The following is a 22,217-nucleotide window of genomic DNA, read 5'->3' as shown; positions in this document are numbered from 1 at the left end:
ATTGACAGAATCCTAAGAGTGCAGGGCATCATTGATTGCGCATATGCCCATAAAGGCAAGTCAAGCAGTGCCCTACAACAATAGAAAATAGTATTACTCAGTCAATGTACAGATAGTTTGTGATATTAATGCCAGATATCCAGAGAGCTTTTGTAACTCTTGTACTTTGTGACAGTTCAACATTCAAGATCTCTTCCACAGAGATGATGAGTTAAATGGATGAGTACTGGGTGATTTTCACTACGCTTGTGATCTTGGCTGTGATGATGTCCAACAGGACCGAGGAGCACTACAGTGAGGCCCATGCAAAAATCAGGGTGCTCATTAAGTGGTGCTTAGAAGTCTTGGAGATTGGGAGGTGGTGTGATGGTGTGTTATCTGTTGCAGAATATGGCCATAGAATGAGGCATCAACACATATAAAAATGATGAACTATAGGCTACAGGGGATGAGCTGGACAAAGTGGGACCCAAGGATGTGGTGGCTTTGAATGATGCTTTACTGTGAAACACCCAGGAGCGTTAGAAGACAATTGAGACATTTTTCAGCTGTGATCTGACACTGTTATTTTGGAAATGTCTGGGGGGAGGGGCACATTGACAGTTCATTCTGCTTGCCCTTTGGAGTGCAGATGCTGTCCTGTAGTTTACACCAAAGGCATGGTCCTTCACTGCAACTGAAAGCTTCTGAGTGTTTGAAACATTTTAAGCAATATTCTCTGTGGGATTTCATTGTCTTTTGCTTGCTTTTAAGATTCCAACCATCTTGCTGTAAGGGTGAAATTGTGCTAGGCTCTCTCCCACAAAACCACCATGCGTGTATCATGCATAATGACTATATAAGAAGTGTAGATGCTTTTGTCTGCTAAGATGAGGCTACAAATACTTAAGGAGCACTATTTTTAAAATGAAAGATCACTCGGTTCTTATCCTCTGTTGTGTATACTTTTTGTAACAGGTGTTGCCTAAGTTCTCCCTCTTCCTCTGTATCCTTCCAGGCCTGAGGGTGCATCCTCAGACACTTCCAAATGTGCTGCAGCCTGATGACTGCTGGACGAAGAACGCCTACTGCCTACGTGTGCATACAAACCTGAGGGCCTGTCACCAGTCCAAGGGCTGGCCAGGGATGTTTTCCCTTCTCAGAGAAATATTGCTGTGAACCAGGGGTTCTGACAGTGCTTGAGCCTCTGTTAGCAAGAATCTTTGAAGCTGTACCAGCTCCTAGATTTCCTCCCTTAGGCTCAGTAGTCTTTGGCTGAAGAGTTGAAGCCAGTCTTGTAGGCGTCTGACACTCTGACACCCATCGCATCTAGAGCAGCTGTTTGTGCAGACCATAAACTTGTACATGCTGTAGCTGTGCTCTCTGAGATTGAGGATTTGATATGCAGCATGTCATTGTGTATCTGAGATAATTAATCCCTGCTCCACAGTTCTAGCCAGTTGGACTATATTTTGTTTTCAAATCCCTCCATGGCCTCACCCCTCCCTATCTCTGTAATCTCTTCCAGCCCCACAACCCTCTGAGATATCTGTGCTCCTCTAATTCTGGCCTATTGAGCATCCCTGATTTTAATCGCTCCACAATTGGTGGCCGTGCCTTCAGCTGCCAAGGCCTTAAGCTTTGGAATTCCCTCACTAAACCTCTCCGCCTCTCTACCTCTTTCCTCCTTTTTAAGATGCTCCTTAAATTAAACCTACCTCTTTGGCCAAGCATTTGGTCATCTGCTCTAATATCACCTTAAGTGGCTCGGTGTCAAATTTTGTTTTATAATGCTCATGTGAAGCACCTTGGGATGTTAAAGGTGCTATATAACTACAAGTTGTTGTTGTATAGTGGAGGACGTACGTGTCATGAAATCCTGCATAGCTCCTAGAACAAAAATAGCAGTGTTTCAGTGGTAAATCATCTTCTCATTGTCCTTTTATTCAATCTTAAAGGAATTGCTAAACAAAAATGAGTGAAGAGAATAGCGTTTCTTCACAAGTTGAAGAATATGAAGATGACTTTGAGAAAGACCTTGATTGGCTGATCAATGAAGAAACTAAAAATAGTGATGAAGATCCAGAGGTAATAAGTGCAAACAATTGTGTATGCTAGGTACATGTATTGATACTAGTGAAGTACAATTACTTTCATAGGGGTGTAGATGTTAATCTTAGTGTCAAGACCTTGCTTGCCAAAAGGTTTGTTTCTTTATTCCCAGTACAATAGAATTGTCAGATATATGCTGTGGAATAAAATGAAAAACATATGAACATCAGTCTAATCTGCTGCAAATGGTTTTTTTCAACAAATTAAGCATTTGTAAGAGTGTTAAACAAAAATTAAAACTAATGCAGGCAAACACCCCAAACCTGTTTAATTATAATCAATTTAAACTGTTGTTTGAAGTTACATTTCATGATCTTTTTCTCCAAAATGAACTTTGTGTTTTCCCTTAAATTTGGTGATCTCTTTACAATTCAAAATTACCTTGCGCTAAAAGTATGGTAAGTAGGCAGATTGTGACGTCAATCAGCATACAACACTGATTTGACGCCAGCGCTGCCATTTTTGTTGTAATTGCTGGAGCTAATGCCTTCTCTTAACATCACACAGCTGAACATATGTTCAGCAGCAGGAAGGATCCCCCACTAGCAGTATTTAAAGGGATCATCAACAACTTTCAGGTAACTTGCTTTTTGATTTCTACTGGCTCTTTGTAAGTTTGTGGAATTGATTGGAGCTTTCGAGAGTTATTTAAAGTTGGTGAGGTGACCGGGAGTGGAGAAGGCCTTGGTTCTGAATTCAAGGGTTCTGGTCAGACCACTTGCTCCCAGTCATGGGTTCTCTAGTTGTCATCCCCCTTGGCCTTCAGCAAAGAAGAAGACAAGCTGCTTACAGAGGGAGGAGGGGGAGAAGGGCTCTCAGCAGGAGGCTTTACCCACCTAAGGTCTTCCGAGAGCAATTCTGTTACCTCCGCCTGAGCCAGGAGCAGTGTCTGATGCATCTGCGATTTACAAAGGAGGTGCTTACGGAACTCTGCCACCTCTTGCAACCAGACCAGTAGCCTCTCTCCAGGGCAAGGACAGCACTGGCAGTGGCTGTGAAGGTGACCGTGGCCCTGAATTTCATCACGCGGGATCCTTCCAGGCTGGAGCAGGTGACATCTGTAACATCTCCCAGTTCACCGTCCACTGCTGCATACGAGAGGTGACAGAAGCTCTTTATGCCAGGAGAGGGGACTTCAAAGCAGACGGAGCCTGCACGTGGCTTTGCCAGGATAGCGGACCTCCCTTGGTGCAAGGAGCCATTGACTGCACGTACATGGCTTTGCAGGCGCCATATATAAATGCTGAGTTTTTCCGCAACTGCAAAGGTTACCACTTGCTGAATGTGCAGTTGGTGTGCGACCATGCTCAGCACATCATGATGATGAATGCCCAGTATCCTGACAGCAGTCATGATGTTTTTATTCTTCTCAGTCTTTGAGCCACCAAGACAAACCAGAGGGTGGCTACTGGGCAACAAAAGCTATCCCTTGACCACCTGGCTCATGACTCCGCTCCACAACCCAACCACACATGGGCAGCATGCTTACAATGAAAGACACACTGCCACATGAAACACCATAGAGCAGACCATTGGCATCCTTAAACAACACTTCTGCTGCTTGGACCGCTCTGGAGGAGCCCTACAGTACTCATCGGAATGTGTGTCCCAATTCGTTGTGGTCTGCTGTATCCTGCACAACCTGGCCATCATGAGGGCATAGCCCTTGCCACCAGTGATACGGCCACCAGTTCAGGAGGAGGTAGAAGCGGAAGGAAGGCGGCAACTCAGACAGCCCCTTTCTGGCTGGGAAATCTGGGATCGAATCATCTGCCAGCGGTACAATTGAATGCACCCCCTTTTCCCCATTCAACATTAGTCCCACACCGTTCCTTCCCTCTGTTACTGACCATCACAGTGTAATTTTGACCACAATGCTGAAATAAAAGCCATCACAAAGCAAACTTTCCAATCAAACTTTATCCATATATACATCTAATATTACATCAAAAAGTTAATTAATCACACTTGTGCATTCCCTTAGTGACTGTCTTGCGTGTGCCTTTGCCTATCCCGGTGCTCCTACACAGTGCTACCCCAGTGGCTGCAGTATGGCTGGTGAGGGAGACTGCTGGTGGCCTTGCAGGGATGACCTTGAGGAGCTCTAGGCCTAGTAGGCATGGCTTTGGACTGCACCACCCTGGTGTGGGCGGCAACAGTCTGGGCTGGCTGGCTGATGGCCAACAGCACGGGCACTGGCAAAGTGGCAGTGGTGGGAGGACGAATGCTGTCATCCTGAGAGAGCTCAGCAGGGCCTCCACGGATCCATTGCCACTCCCCAGGGTCAGCAATCCCAGTAATCTGCTGTACAGACTGCTGGACTGCTGTGACACCCTGCAAGCCCCTTTCCACACTGGTAAACTCCGCTATGATGGCAGCAATCTCTACTTGTATGACTTTAGTCTGAGCTTCCATTGCAGCACTCAGATGTTGGGTGGCTTGTGCTGCAATGAAAGCTGAGACTTTGGCCATCAGATGTTGCATGATGGTTGGGTCCACAAGTGTGTTAATGGATCTGCCCAGCCCTTCCACGCTGGAAAAGATGGGCTCCAAGCTCTGCCCAAAGCCCTGTGCAAGGCTGAAGCTGGACTCCTCCATGCTCCTTCTGGCAGGCCTGCCAATGCACCAAGCATTTCATTGTGCATACTCATCAGCGTTCTTCTGTAGGCCGCCCTATTGAGGTCTTCATCTGAGTCCTGTGCAGCAGAACTTGTGTGCAACCTCACCCTCCAGGGAGCTGGCACCTGTGCTACCTTTTCCCCCTGCCCTGGTTACAGGCCACTCGTGCCCGGTGTCTCACCAGGTGCAGATCACGCATCTAACCTATCCTCTAAAGTACGTGGAGTGTCAGTATCTGAGCTCGTGGCTGGGAGTCGAGTGACGGTGTTTCTTCTTCTTCTGGACTCTCCTGGAGTCCCTCTTGTTCTTCAACCACTAGCTGGGCAGGTTACAACATTTGGGTGTCTGAAATGAGAAAGGCACAAGGGTAGGGTTGGGGTGGGGGGGAAGCAATTCTTCTTCTTAGGCAGTCTCTCGGAACCGAGGATGACTTGCTTCCACATTAAAAATGAGTTTGCAGGTGACTGATCAGTCCAATGCGGGACCTACAGTCTCTGTCACAGGTGGGGCAGACGATGGTTGAAGGGGCGGCTGGGTGGGGTGCTTGGGTTGACGTGCACTCCTTGCGCTGCCTGCGCTTGGCTTCCGCTTGCTCCCAGCGAAGAGACTTGAGGTGTTCGGCGCCTTCCCGGATGCTTCTCCTCCACTTTGTGCGGTCTTGGGCCAGGGATTCCCAGGTGTCGGGGATGTTACACTTTTTCAAGGAGGCTTTGAGGGTGTCCTTGAAGCGTTTCCTCTGCTCACCTGGGGCTCTCTTGCCGTGCCGGAGCTCTGAGTAGAGAGCTTGTTTTCGGAGTCTCTTATCGGGCATGCGGACAATGTGACCCGTCCATCGGAGCTGATCGAGCGTGATCAAAGCTTCGATGCTGGGGATGTTGGCCTGAGCAAGAACACTGACGTTGGTGCGCCTATCCTACCAATGGATTTGCAGGATCTTGCGGAGGCAGCATTGGTGGTACCTCTCCAGTGCTTTGAGGTGCCTGCTGTACATGGTCCATGTCTCTGAGGCATACAGCAGGACGGGTATCACTATTGCTCTGTAGACCATGAGCTTAGTGCCGGGTTTGAGGTCCTGGTCTTCAAACACTCTCTTCCTCAGGCGACCGAAGTCTGCACTGGCACACTGAAGGCGGTGTTGGACTTCGTCATCGACATCTGCCCTTGTTGACAGTAGGCTCCCGAGGTATGGAAAGTGGTCCACGTTGTCCAAGGCCTTGTCATGGATTTTGATAATCGAGGGGCAGTACTGTGTGGTGGGGGCAGGTTGGTAGAGGACCTTTGTCTTACGGATGTTTAGTGTAAGGCCCATGCTCTCGTACGCTTCGGTGAAGGTGTTGACGATGGTTTGGAGTTCGACCTCCGAGTGAGCGCAGACGCAAGCGTCGTCTGCATACTGTAATTTGACGACAGAGGATGGGATGACCTTGGATCTGGGCTGGAGGCGACGGAGGTTGAACAGTTTCCCGTTCTGTAAATTAGCTCCACTCCAGTGGGGAGCTTACTGAGGGTGAGATGGAGCATTGCAGCAAGGAAGATCAAGAAGAGCATTGGTGCGATGACACAGCCTTGCTTGACCCCGGTTCGTACGTGAATTGGGTCTGTGGTGGAACCGTTGGTCAGGCTCACGGCTTGCATGTCGTCGTGAAATAGCTGCATGCTTACACCATGCGCAGATTGTAAATCTGAAGAGATTGTGGGATGAGGGGGAAGTGGGATGTGAGAAGGAGGATAACGTATGAGGATACCGAATTCCTTCAGCCCTGCTGCTGGCCACAGGCTAAGCCATGCCCTTGCCAAGAATGGCCAGCACCATCTCCTCCAAGGGGATGAGTTGATGCAGGCACGCCTCTCCCTCCGCTGGTTAAGCTCTGCTGCTTGCGGTTATGCGCCTCCTTTTCCTGCAAGAGAAAAGTCTGAGTGTGGTGTGATGTGTTTAGGTGATGTGCTTGTCATAGTTGACTAACTGATGGTGTGTTTGATGTAAAAAGACTACTGAGCACTTGGCTTGAGTATAAAACAAGGCTTTAATCAACTGTTTCAAAACCATGAGATTTCTAGTTACATCACTAGTTCCTGGTTACAGAAACATCCTGAACAAGCTGGGCCCACGCCCGAGTATTTATACTCCTTGGACGGCGCCACCAGCTGGCCGCCCAGTGTTACTTCATGAGTCATGATAAGATTCATGAGTGTTCAAGCTGTGAGATGTGGGTGAGAGTCTTGCTGCACTGGTAAGTGTGTCCAGATGAGGTGAAACTATGAATGTGAGGTATGAGTCGAGTTTGGTAGAAATAGTTAGTAGGTGAGTGATAGGGTTGTGGTGCATTGAGCAGTGTGAGGTTAGTGGTGCAGATGGTGGGATAGCATTTGAAGATGAATTCACTGACCTCGACCACGCGTGTGAGGTCATTAAACGTCTTCCTGCACTGAGTCCAGGTCCTCGGGGCTACACTGCTGGCGTTGACTACATTGACTGTCTGCTCCCACTGCACCCTCATCTGTTACCTAGAGGGCCTCCTGGCCCCCTGTGGGAAGGGGACCTCCTGGAGTTCAGGCCTCCAGTGCTGCATCGGAAAATCTTGGAGCCCTTGCTCTGGCTTGTTAAGCCATTACTCAATCTTGGTTTTTCTGATAGCAGCCTTCACAATCACTTCCACCACCTGTTGCCAGCAGATGGCATCTCCCCTTTAAGAGGTGCAGACTGTCTTTAAGTTGCACAGGCTAGCTTTAATTGGAGCTAGCCTCACACGAACTTGGGCCCTCTGCTGAGCATTCAGCCACTCAGCAGAGCGCTCAGCACTCGTGAAAAGTAGCAGGCAGCATGAATTTTAAGTGCTGCCCGCAGTCCTCCGAATGGGCGCGGGTTCCTATCGCATCGTAATCCTCGCGCCCATTTTCAGCGGCTACCGAATTTCTAGGCCCAAATATGCAACCCTACATCCTGCATCCTCGCTGTTGAAATGAACACGCATCACTACTCTAATTCATTCTTTGTCAGAATCTCAAATCTGTGGAACTCTTTACCTCCTTTTGTAACTCTCTCTTCCTCTCTTTTTCCCTCTCCTCACTCCCTCCTTCTTCCTCCCTCCCTCTCGCTCTATCCTCCTTCCCACCCTGTTTGTCCCTCCCTCCCTTTATCCTCCCTCCCTCTCAGTTACAAGTTACTTTCCAGTTTTAGTGATCTGAAAATTGAACAGTTAACTGATATGCCATTCATTAATCCTTTCACTTTCTCTACTGATCTTTCTCAATGTTTTCTTTAGTTCCCTTCTTACTACCTTGGCCATACTTGAGATGTAATCTGTGCTAGATTTTCTGCCATTGACAATGAATAGGGGAAAATCTAGCTCAAACTTCTTTAGATAGATGTAATTCTCCAGCTATAATTTATACCAGCTAGCAAAGAGTTTACATCAACAACTTAAAACTCAAGATCTGTTTCCAAATAGCCAGTATATTTTCAAGGATCTTTTCCCCACAACGTCACGATCATTCTATGAATAAAATAATTTTAAGGTTTACTGAGATGAATGCTTTGGTTCTCCACAGGATTACAAAGATGATAAAGACATTGAAGCCAAAATTGATAAAGAGCTAGATGACGAGGAAAATGAAAAAAAGGAGAGCGCAGCAGATGAAACGCAATCTGGAAGTCATGCAGAAAAATCATGTGAATTGAATGAAGATCTCAATAACCACGCAGAGATCACCAGCGGAGAGGGAAATGTTACTGTCAATCAACCTGATCCTATATCAGATACAGATTGTGAGAGTTCATTACAAGAAATAAAACTGGAAGATCAACAGGAAGAAGAGCAGAGCGAGGAAGTAAAACGCTATATAATGGAAAAGATTGAACAAGCCAACAAGAAGCTGCAGGATGAAGATCCTGTTGATCAAAATCGAGAACGCAGATTGAAATTCAAAGACAATTTAGTTGACTTGGAGGTGCCACCTGTGGAGTTTTCTGAGATAGAAAAGGATAATGGGGAGGTCACAGGTCAGATGTCTGAAATGCACATTTCAAATGATGCTCAAAAAGTCTACGATAACACAGGAAACAAGGGGGATGAGGACAAAAACAAGGACAAAAAAGTGTTGATGGAAAAGGATGGAAAATTTGAACTTGTGAATTTACAGGATTTTGAAAGTCAAGGTTTATTACCTCAGATCGCTGTTGCATTCAGTGAGAATGAAAATAAACAATCTCACTGCTCCAGTGGTTTAAATTCAGATAATTCTAAAGGAAACAACCTCTCAAGCAGTCAGAACAGTTTACCTCCATCTCCAACAGAAATGCTTCATGCACCAAAACCACCAGATGAACCAAAGGATCGAGCAACTTCTGCAGCTAATGCACAGAAGAATGGAGCTCAAAAGTTACCTCGAAGGGTGCAATCTGCAATAATTTCCCCAAAACAGTTCGCCCACCTGATTACCCCAGAACAAAAAGAACTTAATTGGAGAACTGAACAAAAGAAGGAGCAGCTGAAGATGGAGGTAGATTTGGGGTATTAAAGCAATGTAAATCAAGTTCTTCTATAGCAAGTTGTTTGTTGATGCCTATGCTTTCTTATAAGGACGTGTACCCTATTCAGTGAGAATAGTATGTTGAGAATGTGGGATTTTCTTTTGTTTGTGATGTGGATGACACTGGTGAAGCTACATTTATTATCTGTAGAAGTTTACAGCACAGAATGAAGACATTGGCTCATCTTTGCTGGCTGTTTGTGCTAGGGCAATCCAAAACTAATCTCACTGCCCTGTTTTCTCCCCATTGCCTTGTATCTTTCACTGCTACAAATATTTATCCAATTTTCCCTTAAAAGAAGAAATAGTCTGCCTTATCTCTGTGGCAAAGTATTTCATGCTCCAACAACCATCTGAAAAAGTAGGAGAATATATAATGGAAACCAGTGTGAATATGAATACTGTCTGGTAGAAAAGCTATACAATACACAGTGAGGCTTGGTGCAATTTGCTTTTATAAAACAGAGCCGAGCCATGTATTTGGTTTATACCATTGGTATCCTATTCATAAATGTAAGACCTTTTTTTGTCAAGTGACCTGGTCCTTACAATGAAACACATTAAGAATATGCCATAACTAAGATGTATTGAAGTAAGGTGCACCACATTATTATATTGAAATTCAATATTGAAGAATGATTACAGTAGATTATTTGAAAATCACATTTAACATCAAGTTAGACACTCTTGCACTCACAAGATCACAAAATAGATACACATGAGGAAGCCCATCCAACCCATCTTAGCTCATCCATCTAAAACAAACATACATGTCCACTGTTTCTTAAATTATTTCAGGATTTTTGCCTCCCTGTCTGGAGGGGCAGTTCACATATGGATCACTCCTTTCAATAACCAGGGCTTCCTGGGCAGGATTCAACTAGAAACTTCTTGTCTGGTGCTTCTCTCATGTAGGCTCAACTTTTGTCTTTTCTTGAGACTGCTATAGTCATTGCTCCTTTGAATTTTCATCTCTTATTTCTCCTAAGCTCCAAATATGCTGCCGTGCATGCTGTTCCTGTTTCTTAAATCTATATCGACTGTTACATGACCACTTTTGTGTGATTTCAAATGTGCATCAACTAAAAGTGACATTATAATTTGGAAGTCATGTTGATGTTATGTCCACTAAAACCAAGGGCTCTGAAACCACTTCACACTGATATAACTCTAAACTCGGCATCAGACTGGATAAAAAAATTCCCAGGCAGTTCTTAAACTTAATTCTCAGTATTTTAGTTGACTGCTATAATTAAATATTAACTAGCTGTTGAACAGAACTCTGCGCATGAATGTTTGCATGCTCCTTTCTCGCTGGGCAGAGTGAAATGCTTACCCATCTGAGACTCAAATCTATAGTATAATAACACCCCAAGACTCATAACACAATTTTATTCAAACTTATTCTTTCCCTGGATTTCAAAAACCATGGAACTAATCATGGAGCACCTTACCCTCCTCAGACTTTCCTAGTTCCTGCAATATATAGGCTTTACAATCCAAAGTTTGGTGTCAACACTATCTCTTGACGTATCTCTCCTACTGTTTTTGATATTGGCCTTCATTATGGGCTTTGGCCCTTCACATATGTTTCTGAGTTTAAAAAAGCCACTGAGCTAATGTTTAATATATTTTAATAAATTTATGAAAATATTGTTTTTCTTTTATAAAAGTGTGTAGTAAGGTGGCTGTGACCATTTAGCATCTCTAAAACTGCACAATGCTATAGAAACTGCTGTATCTGAGAGGGGAGAAATGATGGTTGTATAAACTGGGGGCAGGGGGGTCAGTGGAGGTTAGTAAAGTGGTTCTATGGGGTTGACAAGATTAATGATTGTCCCCTTGTTACAACTTAGTTAAATATGATAATTTGTTGTATAAGATAGGGGCAAGAAAAACTGAGGAAGAGGAGCAGAAGAAAGAGGAGAATAAGATAGCTTTTGGGGTCTGGCTTCAAAAGAAGAAACAGCAGCATCAAGAAGAAAGGAGAATTCAATGTGCAAAGGAAATAGAAAGAAAGAATAGTAAGGTACTGTAATTAGAATTGTTGTACTTTTCCTGAAACTTGAACTCTTAGTTCTGCATAATTTAACAAATTACACTGCAGGAAAATCTTACGATCTTAACCGTAAGCACTTTAACCTTTACTCATGAAGGGGACAGTATCCATTTTGTTTACCTACTTTTTGGTAATGTTACACTATATGCTTCATCGCTTTCCTTTCTTTTCAAAAAATTCTTGGCTACCTTTTGTTCTTAAAATCCTTAATAATTCTCAAAATAAATTCTCTACACAGCTGTGCTCCATTATAGAGACTTGTAATACATTAAAACAAAATCACACTGATATCTCATTCTAATAGTTGATTGTAATACTTTATAAGAAACAGCAGTAATATACAGTGGATCGATCTTGCAATAGAGTATCCACCTACACAGATCTTAGAAATATTTAAACCTCTATCTTAAAGCCAAGAGATTTGTGATTTGGATAAAGGCAATCGTCATTACACTATTTTATACCCCCATTGGGAGAAATGGCCAAAGACCCTGCTGAGAGTTAAAGGGACCATTCTCTTTGATTGTAAAACAGAAGCTCGGAGAAAATTTTGACTCCACTCCAACACAAAAAACAGGCAATGTCATCAATGCCATCACAATGTTGTATAACACCAATACCAACTTAGTGCTTCAAACACTTGTTTTCTACAATAGGAGAAATTGAATAAAATTCTGCTCTTAAAGTGTTCAGATGAGGAATTTTTGTTTAGACTCATTTAACTGTCTTGAAATTGTGGGAGAGGGAATTATGCTATGTTCATGCAGTGTCTGTGATTGGACAGAATGTAACCTTCAAAAAAACATTTTAATTAAAATGTGCATAATGGCTGTTGTTCCTGTGACACTCCATTTTTAATTCAGGCTTTCAGCAACAGCTCCTTACGAGATGAATCTTTGTCGTTAGTGAGGTCATGGTGAACGACGACGGCTATGTCATGAACCCTGTAGTGGATTGTGTCTCATTCCTCATTACACTTTGTCTGGGTGTAATTTTTTATTAACTTTCTGTAAGAGATAAAAGTTCCTATTCTATATACTTTTTGATAGCTGTCTCACTAAGACAATTGTGCATGGGGATATATCCATTTCAGGCAAAAAGGCAAACTGACCCACACATCTGTGGCCATTGTTGGATGTCTGTCTAACATAATTTTTAACAAATATTTAAAGTTCAAAAGGAAGATTCTAGTAGAACATTTTAAAATGGATGAAGAAAACCGCTATTTAGGATTATTCTTTCATTCTAGTTTAACCTCTGATTATATTGGCATATACCATCTGTGACATAGTGATGTAGCTCTTAATAATTTAACTGAACCTTACAAGTTACATATAATAAAAATAGAAAATGCTGGAAATATTCAGCAGGTCAGGCAGCATCTGTGGAGAGAGAAACAAAGTTAACGTTTCAGATCGATGACCCTTCGTCGGAACTGGAAAAAGTTAGAGATGTAACAGGTGTTAAGCAGGTACAGAGGCAGGGACAGGGGGGAGGGTAGGAAAGAACTAAAGGGAAGGTCTGATAGGGTGGAAGGCAGGAGAGATTAAATGACAAAAGGGGGATGATGGTGTAAGGCAAAAGGGAATGGCAATGGGACAAGTAAAGAAACAAAAGATGGGTCTAGAGGAGGTGAAAATGGCAATAGCAGAATCATTACCAACAGCTGCTGTCCAAAAAAATGGGAGCGGTGGTTATGATCTGAAATTGTTGAACTCAATGTTGAGTCCAGAAGACTGTAAAGTGCCTAATCGAAAGATGAGGTGCTGTTCCTCGGGCTTCCGTTGAGCTTCATTAGAACAGTGTAGGAGGCCAAGGACAGTCTTAAGGAGTGTCTTGAAGGAGGAGAGAGAGTTAGCGAGGCAGCAAGCTTAAGGGAGGAAATCCAGAGCTTAGGGCCTAGACACTTGAAGACACGGCCGACAGTGGAGGGGCGAAGGAAATTGGGGATGCACAAGAGGCTAGAATTGGAGGAACACTAGTTACAGGTACATATAATACCTGACTCGAACTTGGTCACTTCTCACCTACTCGGGACTAAGATAATTTATAAATAGTACAGATGTACAATACAAGATCTATGTAGCTAAGAAAACCAATAGCAGTCTTTCTTCAGACAAAATTTTATTCCAGCAAAAATGATCTTGTATGTATATAGATTTCAGAATTTTAGTTCAAAAAAGCTCTAACATCTGTTTTGAAATTAATTTGTGTGATAAATAACCAAGCTACTAGAAAGGTAAAGTAGCATGATATACAATTTAATTATAGAATATAAATCACTATAAAGCTGAGAAGGTTTTTTGTATAATTTAATTTTTAAAAGTACTCAACCAGTTGGAGTGACTGTTCATGGGAAAATTACATATCTGGATAGTATAAGAGTGATGGATCACTGAGACAGTATGAAAAATGAAGACTCGTTCACCCATCACTCATGTGCCTGCTGACCTACATTGGCTCCTGGTCCAGCAACACTTCAATTTTAAAATTCTCAACCTTGTGTACAAATCCCTCCATGGCCTTGTCCCTGCCTATCTATGTAATCACTTCCAGCCCTACAAACCTCCGAGAACTCGGTGTTCCTCCAATTCCGGCCTCTTGTGCATCCCCGATTTCCTTCGCCCCCTCCAATATCAGCCATGTCTTCAGGTGTCTAGGCACTAAGCTCTGGACTTTGTCCCTATAGCTCTCTTTGCTAACTCTCTCCTCCTTTAAGACACTCCTTAAAACCTATCTCATTGACCAAGCTTTTGTTCACCTGTCCTAATATCTCCACATGTGGCTGTGTCAAATGTTGCTCTTGTGAAGCGCCTTGGGGCGTTTTACTACGTTAAAGATGCTATACAAATTGTTGTCGTAGTAAGAAATGTAACAAAGTAATTTCTCTAAGCTTGGAGTAGATTGATTTAATTGCATCACCTACCTAAACTTCTAAGATCAGAGTTGTGACATTGGGCGTAAAGTAAAATATAATTGTCACTATCATAATGGGAGTACTTTGGTTTAATGCATAATGTATAAAGAGTAAGGTAAATTAATAAATGAATATGATATAGGAAACTAGTAGACAAAATTACAAATGAACCGATATACCTGAATGTGTATGACAAAGAATGAACAGATTAGGTAATTTCACAGCATGATTTGCCATGAAGTATAAAACATCTGTGAGACGCAAAGACTTGCCATATAATGTGTCCAAATTAAACCAAGTAAAATTGGGATACCATGCAAATCATTCAGGGCTATTAATTATAAGTTGATAAATTATCATGTTTTAGTAGTTAATTTTATAGAAATTATTTTAAAATGTTATTGAAACTTTTCATATAAGAACATAAGAAGTAGGAGCAGGAGTAGGCCATACGGCCCCTCGGGCCTGCTCCACCATTCAATAGGATCATGGCTGATCCGAATCTAGATTCACGTCCACTTCCCTGCCCTCTCCCCGTAACCCCTAATTCCCTTATCTGCTAGGAAACTGTCTATCTCCATTTTAAATTTATTTAATGTTGCAGCTTCCACAGCTCTCTGGGGTAGCAAATTCCATAGATTTACTACCCTCTGAGTGAAGAAGTTTCTCCTCATCTCAGTTTTGAAAGGGCAGCCCCTTATTCTTAGATTATGCCCCCTAGTTCTAGTCTCACCCATCAGTGGAAACATCCTCACCGCATCCACCCGATCAAGCCCCCTCACAATCTTATATGTTTCAATAACTGGGTAAACAAAGACACTTTGGTCCCAATTATATTTGTACCAATGCAAAGTGCATCTTCTCATCAAAATACTGCACAGAATCTGTATTTGATTAACTTTTCCTGTAATTGTTCAAACAACTGGTGCATTTGAGGATGCATATTAGCTCATTTTGGGCTGGATCAATACTACCAGTGTCCCAGTTTTATGTACAGTATTATTAATTTTGAACATCATGCATAAGTTTTCTTGGTGCACTTTCGAGTGGTAGTCAATAAAGTGAACTAGCCTGGGTGCTACAACACAAATTATTACTTTACAAAAGTAAAATACTGCACTTTGGTTTGAGAAGACACAAGAACCCAGATGCAAATATATTGTTTAAAAAGAAATGAGAAACAACAAAAAGGAAATTTCCTCAGTAATTGCCAGTGGTACACAGTGGTCATTCCTCCCATGTTGCCAATGATGGCAGAGAAAGTGGTGCCGAGCTGTAATTTATATATAGCTCTTACTTTTCCCTAAAGGCAACACTGACAGCAGCTTGCAATGTGTTAAGAACATAAGAAATAGGAGTAGGAGTAAGCCATTCGGCCCCTTGAGCCTGCTCCACCATTCAAGAAGATCATGGCTGAGCTTCTACATCAACTCCATTTTCCTGTGCTATCCCCATATCCCTTGATTCCCTTAACATCCAAAACGCTATCAATCTCTGTCTTGAATATACAGTACTCAATGACTGAGCATCCACAGCCCTCTGGGGTAGAGAATTCCAAAGATTCACCACCCTCTGAGTGAAGAAATTTTTCCTCATCTCAGTCTTAAATGGCCGACTCCTTATTCTGAGGCTGTGACCCCTGGTTCTAGACTCCCCAGCCAGGAGAAACATCCTCCCTGCATCTTTTTGTATGTTTCAATGAGATCACCTCTCATTCTTCTAAACTCCAGAGAATATAGGCCTAGTCTACTCGATCTCTCCTCGTAGGACAATCCCCCCCCCCCATCCCAGGAATCAGTCTGGTGAACCTTCGTTGCACTCCCTCTATGGCAAGTATATTCTTCCTTGGGTAAGGAGACCAAAACTGTACACAATACTCCAGGTGTGGTCTCACCAGGGCCCTATATAATTGCAGTAAGACATCTTTACTCTTATACTCAAATCCTCTTGTAATAAAGGCCAACATACCATTTGTTTGCTTAATTGCTTGCTGTAGCTGCATGTTAACTTTCAGTGATTCATGTGGAAGGACACCCAGGTCCCTCTGAACACCAACATTTCCCAATCTCTCACCATTTAAAAAATGCTCTGCTTTTCTATTTTTCCTACCAAATTGGATAACTTCACATTTCTCCACATTTGCCATATACTTGCCCACTCACTTAGCTTGCCTATATACTAATAAGCTGTAATACAACATGGTGGGTTAAAATTTCTATTCCATGATATCCTATTTGATAAGCTTCCAAACTCATCTTTCACCATTGGGAAAATATCAGATGAAGTGAGGCATGGCCTCGGATGGGAGGGAGAATCTAAGTCATGGCTAATTTCATGCAACTCTTTGGCTTTGTTGCTTGAGCTAACAGCTGAGGCCTGGGGAAGGGAAGTTCAGAGAGAGTACCCTAGTGAGGAAAAAAAACTGAAAATGGGAACACAAACACAATTTAGAACTACAAAGTTGGGTGTAATTATTAAAATTGAACTCTCACAGAATAAAATTGTGTTTTTCAATATGCTTTAATTTTGGCTGTTCACAAATTATCATATATTGGGTATATAATCTTCGTGTAAGGTAGCCCTACTGTAACCTTTTTTCAGCCAGTGCCAGTTTTGCATAAAAATAAACTTAGTAAATGGTAGAAACAGTTGAATGCGCTTAAGCTGGGATGATGGTACCTGTTTGTGGAAACCGCTTATTTTTGTTTTCTTAGGGATATCGAGACCCAAATGAAGCCTTCAATCTCTGGCTAAAGAAGAAATGGGAACAGCAAATCAAAGAACAACAAGTAGAAGCTATGAGAAAAAGAGAACAAGATTACAACTCAAAAGTCCACACAAGAGAAGATTCTGAAAAAGCTTTTAAACAGTAAGGAAAGCTTAATAACTAATTTCCATACTACCTTTAATTCGACTTTGTACTAATCTGGATTAGTGAATCAAACTGCTAACTGTATTTACAACAGTAAAAAAGTGGGACAGCCAATTTATAATTACAGTTGTAAGGTATGACCTAAGAACATAAGAATTAGGAGTAGGAGTGGGCCATACAGCCCCTCAAGCCCGCTCCACCATTCAATAGGATAATGGCTGATCTTCAACCTCATCTCCACTGTCCCGACGATCCCCCATATCCCTTGATTCCCCTAGAGTCCAAAAATCTATTGGGCTAGAGAATTCCAAAGATTCACAACCCTCTGAGTGAAGAAATTCCTTCTCATCTGAGTCCTAAATGGCCGACCCCTTATCGTGAGACTATGACCCCTAGTTCTAGACTCTCCAGCCAGGGGAAACAACCTCTTGGCATCTACCCTGTCAATCCCCCTCAGAATCTTTTATGTTTCAACGAGATCGCCTCTCATTCTTCTAAACTCCAGAGAATATAGGCCCAATCTACTCAATCTCTCCTCATAAGACAACCCTCTCATCCCAGGAACCAATCTAGTGAACCTTCATTGCACCGCCTCTAAGGCAAGTGTATCCTTCCTCAGATAAGGAGGCCAAAACTGTGCACAGTACTCCAGGTGTGGTCTCACCAAAGCCCTGTACAATTGTAGCAAGACTTCCTTACTCTTATACTCCAACCCCCTTGCAATAAAGACCAACATGCCATTTGCCTTCCTAATTGCTTGCTGTACCTGCATACTAACTCTCTGGGGGGGATTTTAACCTAAAAAATTGAGTGGGTTGGGGGCGTGGGGGTAGTTAAAGTGTTAAAAATCAGAATCCTAACCTGAGCCCGCCTCCAACCTGCCCACTTCCAGTTTTAATGGAGGCGGGCAACCAACCCGCTCCCAGGAGGCGGGTCGCCTATTTAAACATTATAATGAGGCTGGAAGCCTCTTATTTAACTTCCATTTTGTCTTTAACTTTCGCTGGTCGGGTTTTGCACACCTCATTAAACCCGCCAGCTAATGCAAGGTGCGACTACTGGATCCAGGAGGTAATTACCTTTACACTTGCCTCCTGGATCCAAGATCCCTGTTTAACCTAACCCGCAATCGGAGACCCCCCAACGAGGCCTCTGATCATCACTCCCATGCCTCCAATTCACCCCCCCCCCCGCCATGAGGCCTTCCCTCCCCCTCAGACAACCAATATTCCCCCCCCCTTCTCGAATGTGATGAAACACTATAAATGGTAATCTGTGTTTAAATATAAAAAATAATAAAGGCAGTAATATACATACTTTTATACTGCTTAATTCAGTAAGGGTTTGATTCGGTAGTTTAAAAAAAAATTATAAATCTTCACAGATGGCTAAAAAGAAAGAAAGCTGAGAAACGTGCAGAGCGATTGGCTGCCGAGGAGCGATGCAAGCAGTTTCTGATGGAAGCTAGAAGAGTAAAAAGAATGCAGACTCTACTGTGCACCCTTAATGAATCCAAATCATTTCAGTTTGACAATTATGGTTACAGGTTCTAGGAAACCCTGCTCATCCTATTTCTCTTCACATTTGCAATACCTCAATGCAGAGTTCAAATAAAGCAGAACTCTTCTGAGGGTTTGCGGATCAGACTTTCAGTGGTATGAACGCATCTGAAGAGATCTCAACAGTGCAATCTTTATGCAATTTTCAACATGCCTGTACTAACATTTCAAAATCTGCTGAGCATTGCATAAGACATGATTAGGTTGTAATAAATTATCTGCAAGGTCTGTATGTTGTTTTTTCTACTCCAATGAAAAGATCCTTTAAGAATTTAAAAGCTTTATTTTAATAGGTAAAAGTAGACCAGTGTTAAAGTAGTGTTTGCACTTTGCACAAGAAGTCACTGACAGCTATCAAAAATAAACAAATCAGTGGTTTTTGTGCAGTCAATAGTGTAGTTCTGTATGTGCAAGCAATAATTTAACTTCCATCTACTCATCTGAACTAAATGATTTAAACTCTGATATATTGTGTGTCAATAAGGTAGCATTGCATGTTGTACCTGTAGTTCTTTTCACAATTAACTGTATATGTTTCTCTCCCCTTCCCCGGACTGTGCATCCTTTTTAGCTGATATAAGGGGCAGATGCTCTGCTCCTTGTTCTCTGGCAGTGGCAGTGTAAGGAACTGTTAGATGACCAAGAATGCCCTGTTTGGGATGCCCTGCTGATTTGCTGCCTCTCATTTAGAAATTGCCTAACTGCTACTCTATTCTCCCCATGATAGCTGGGCTGAAATCAGGAATTTGCCTTGTGGAACCCAGTCCATTAACATGTATACCAATGTGTTATCCTCTTCTCCAGCTCGCTGTAATTTCCTTGGGGCTTCTGCTCCTCTGGTGTAACTTTGGATGAAACCCCGTTTCCGTCAAAGTTACACCAGCGGAGTGGAGAAGCCCTGAGAAAGTTCCCGGCAACGATTTTTTTCTAAATATGTTTTCAAAACTACTTGCCAATAACTCTGCCTCCTTGAAGGTTGTAGGATTCTTTAGATTTATGTGTTGTAGTTTATTATTGACTGCATTATATCGTGGTGCAGTCAGTTTCATATACTGTAGATAGATAAAATTATAACCACAGAAGACTAACTATTACGAGGAGCAATACCCAATATAATTTCTGTTATACAGCTTTATAGTGTCACTGGAAGCTATACAAAGAGTATTTATAAGCATGGAATTTGAGTGTTCATTTAGAACATTTCTTTCAGAGAGGGAACTAATAATGTTTGGTCAAGGGTAATGATATGTCAAACAGTGTTATAGTGCTGCTACTGTATCTACATAAAATTGTACTTGGATATTGTGGGTAAATTTCATGGCTATAAAAGGAAAATGTGTACTCTGTGGGAATGCAAATGCTTTCCAAGAATCCAACAAATGTTTGATATTCTGCAATAATGCACATATTTTTGTTACAAAAGAGCTGTCATTACTATATACAATTTGGTGTGGAGATGCCGGAGTTGGACTGGGGTGGACAAATGTAAGAAGTCACACAACACCAGGTTATAGTCCAACAGCTTTATTTGAAATGGAGGTTTCAAATAAAGCTGTTGGACTATAACCTGGTGTTGTGTGACTTCTTACATATATACAATTTGACATCCAATGTGATATTAAATGGTCTGTGACATTTTTAAAAAATCTTAATTTTACCTATAAGCTTTCTTTTTGGTGCCTTTAGTAGCTCTTAAAAGCAAAACTTTAAAAGTTTTTAATCACTTTGTAAAATGCTTTGATGTTTTTCTGTACATGAGGAGTATTGGAGTATTGTAGAAATGTAACTCATTCCAAAATTAGCTGATCCTCACCTGATGGGTCTTACTGACCCCTGCATTTCATTTTTTTTAAATTGAGAAGCAAAGTGAAGAACCAATGCCCATAGTCTAGTTAGGCTCAAAGGATTGGCTTTTTTCTGCCCTCGCAGCGCGTTCCTATGCAGAGCTAGACAGATAGCGAACAACTTGATATCTTCCCATAAAAATCACAAGGCTTGACTTTTCTTGTAAAGCTTTACTGAAAGATTCTTATTGTAAAACTGAAATACAACACAGAAATGGAAGCACACATTAGTATACAAGCGCATAACTGATATGCATACACAAATTTAGGTACGCCTGAGCAACACAGTACATTTGGCATGTAAATTACCAAACACGTGGAAACACAGCTTACTGTGAATATACATTTAGCAAACTGGAAGGCATTCTCTTTAAATTAGCCCTGTACATAGTGCATCAAAATACAGCTACTAGTTAACCAGCTAGACAGAGAGCGAGCACTTCACGGCTAGCTGTGTAAGTTTGCTTACAGAGAAAAGTTACAAACTAAACATTTTCTGCAACATACAGTGTACACTAATCATCTATAACATTCTCAAGTACTTACAGACAAATAATATCCAAGACTCAGGCATGGGAACAATACAACTTCCCAGAGCATGTGCCGCTGTAGGTCTGTAGTTTACTTTACTGCACTTACTGTGCTTTACAGCACTTTACTGCACTTTTATTGCAGTTGCTAGGTACCGAATAGCCACTAGGTGGCAGCACACAATGGGAATCGACCCAACTTGCTCAAACCCCTGAATTAACTGGAAAACTAACATAAATTGCTACCGAGAGACAGCACACTCCCCGCGTGGTACAATTCCATTGTACCACTACAGATACAAAATAAACCTAAAGAAAACGTCCTTTGGCTGCAAACATACTCAGAATCCGTTCTCTAGGCTTCTTCAGAAAGGAGGACTACGACCTCTGAGACTGGCCTCAGAAACACTTTGACAGTCCCCTCCTTGACAATCTTCACCTCCACCTTGCGGACCTTCTTGTCCCTGCTCGGCAGAGTTTTGACAACCAGTCCCACTGGCCATTCATTTCTGTGTGCTTGGCTGTCTTTCAGCAAGACAACATCTCTCACTTTGACATTTGGCTTGTCTTCTGTCCATTTCCTACGGCTCTGTAGGGTGGACAAATACTCTCCTCTCCATCTCTTCCAAAAAGTGTCTGCAAGACACTGGACTTGCTTCCACTGCTTCCTGTGCAGCTCAGCCATGTCAAAGTTTCCAGAGGGGGCTGAAATAGCACTCATCTTTTGAGTCAGGAGCATCGTTGGGGTGAGGACTGCAGGCATGTCTGGGTCGGTGGACACCGGCACCAGGGGTCTTGCATTCATGATCGCCATGACTTCAGCCATGAGAGTGCTTAAGACGTCATGTGTGAGACGAGTAGGTCCCGTCCGAAGCAGCATAGCATCCAGAATACGCCTGGCAACACCGATGAGCCTCTCCCATGAACCACCCATGTGGGATGAATGCGGGGGGTTAAACACCCACGTGCATCCTTTCTTTTGGAGGTAGCTTCCTACCGCTGCATCGTCCGTGTGGATGTCCAACTCCTTACAGGCACCCACGAAGTTAGTCCCTCTGTCAGAGCGGAGAAGTTTGGCTGGACAACGGATTGAGAAAAACCTCCTCAGTGCATTGATAAAGCTGTCTGTTGACATGGATTCGATCAGCTCAATGTGCACAGCTCTGGTAGACATGCACGTAAAGAGCACCGCCCAG

General features: G+C 42.6%; 1 protein-coding gene across 5 annotated transcripts in view; it reads left to right on the top strand.

The window, feature by feature from the left end:
• The window catches only part of ccdc181 (coiled-coil domain containing 181), a 62,680-nt gene extending 43,805 nt beyond the window's left edge, over window positions 1–18,875 (top strand). For 2 of the 5 annotated variants that reach the window (XM_086006734.1, XM_086006733.1), the window contains exons 2-7: window positions 9–55; window positions 1,938–2,067; window positions 8,260–9,210; window positions 11,123–11,269; window positions 16,931–17,085; window positions 18,473–18,875. In XM_086006734.1, coding sequence (XP_085862860.1) covers window positions 1,954–2,067; window positions 8,260–9,210; window positions 11,123–11,269; window positions 16,931–17,085; window positions 18,473–18,641 — 1,536 coding nt within the window. In that variant the 5' untranslated portion in view covers window positions 9–55; window positions 1,938–1,953 and the 3' untranslated portion in view covers window positions 18,642–18,875. The remainder of the gene's footprint in view (window positions 1–8; window positions 56–1,937; window positions 2,068–8,259; window positions 9,211–11,122; window positions 11,270–16,930; window positions 17,086–18,472) is intronic. The other 3 variants (XM_086006732.1, XM_086006735.1, XM_086006736.1) reach the window with 2 other exon arrangements.
• The last annotated feature ends 3,342 nt before the right edge of the window (window positions 18,876–22,217 follow it).

This window comes from Somniosus microcephalus, chromosome 14 (assembly GCF_052327205.1).
Source record: "Somniosus microcephalus isolate GS21.2 chromosome 14, FLI_Smic_1.0, whole genome shotgun sequence".
NCBI classification, from domain to species: domain Eukaryota; kingdom Metazoa; phylum Chordata; class Chondrichthyes; order Squaliformes; family Somniosidae; genus Somniosus; species Somniosus microcephalus.
The sequence above is the reverse complement of the archived record's forward strand: the minus strand, read 5'-3'. Positions and strand labels throughout refer to the sequence as shown.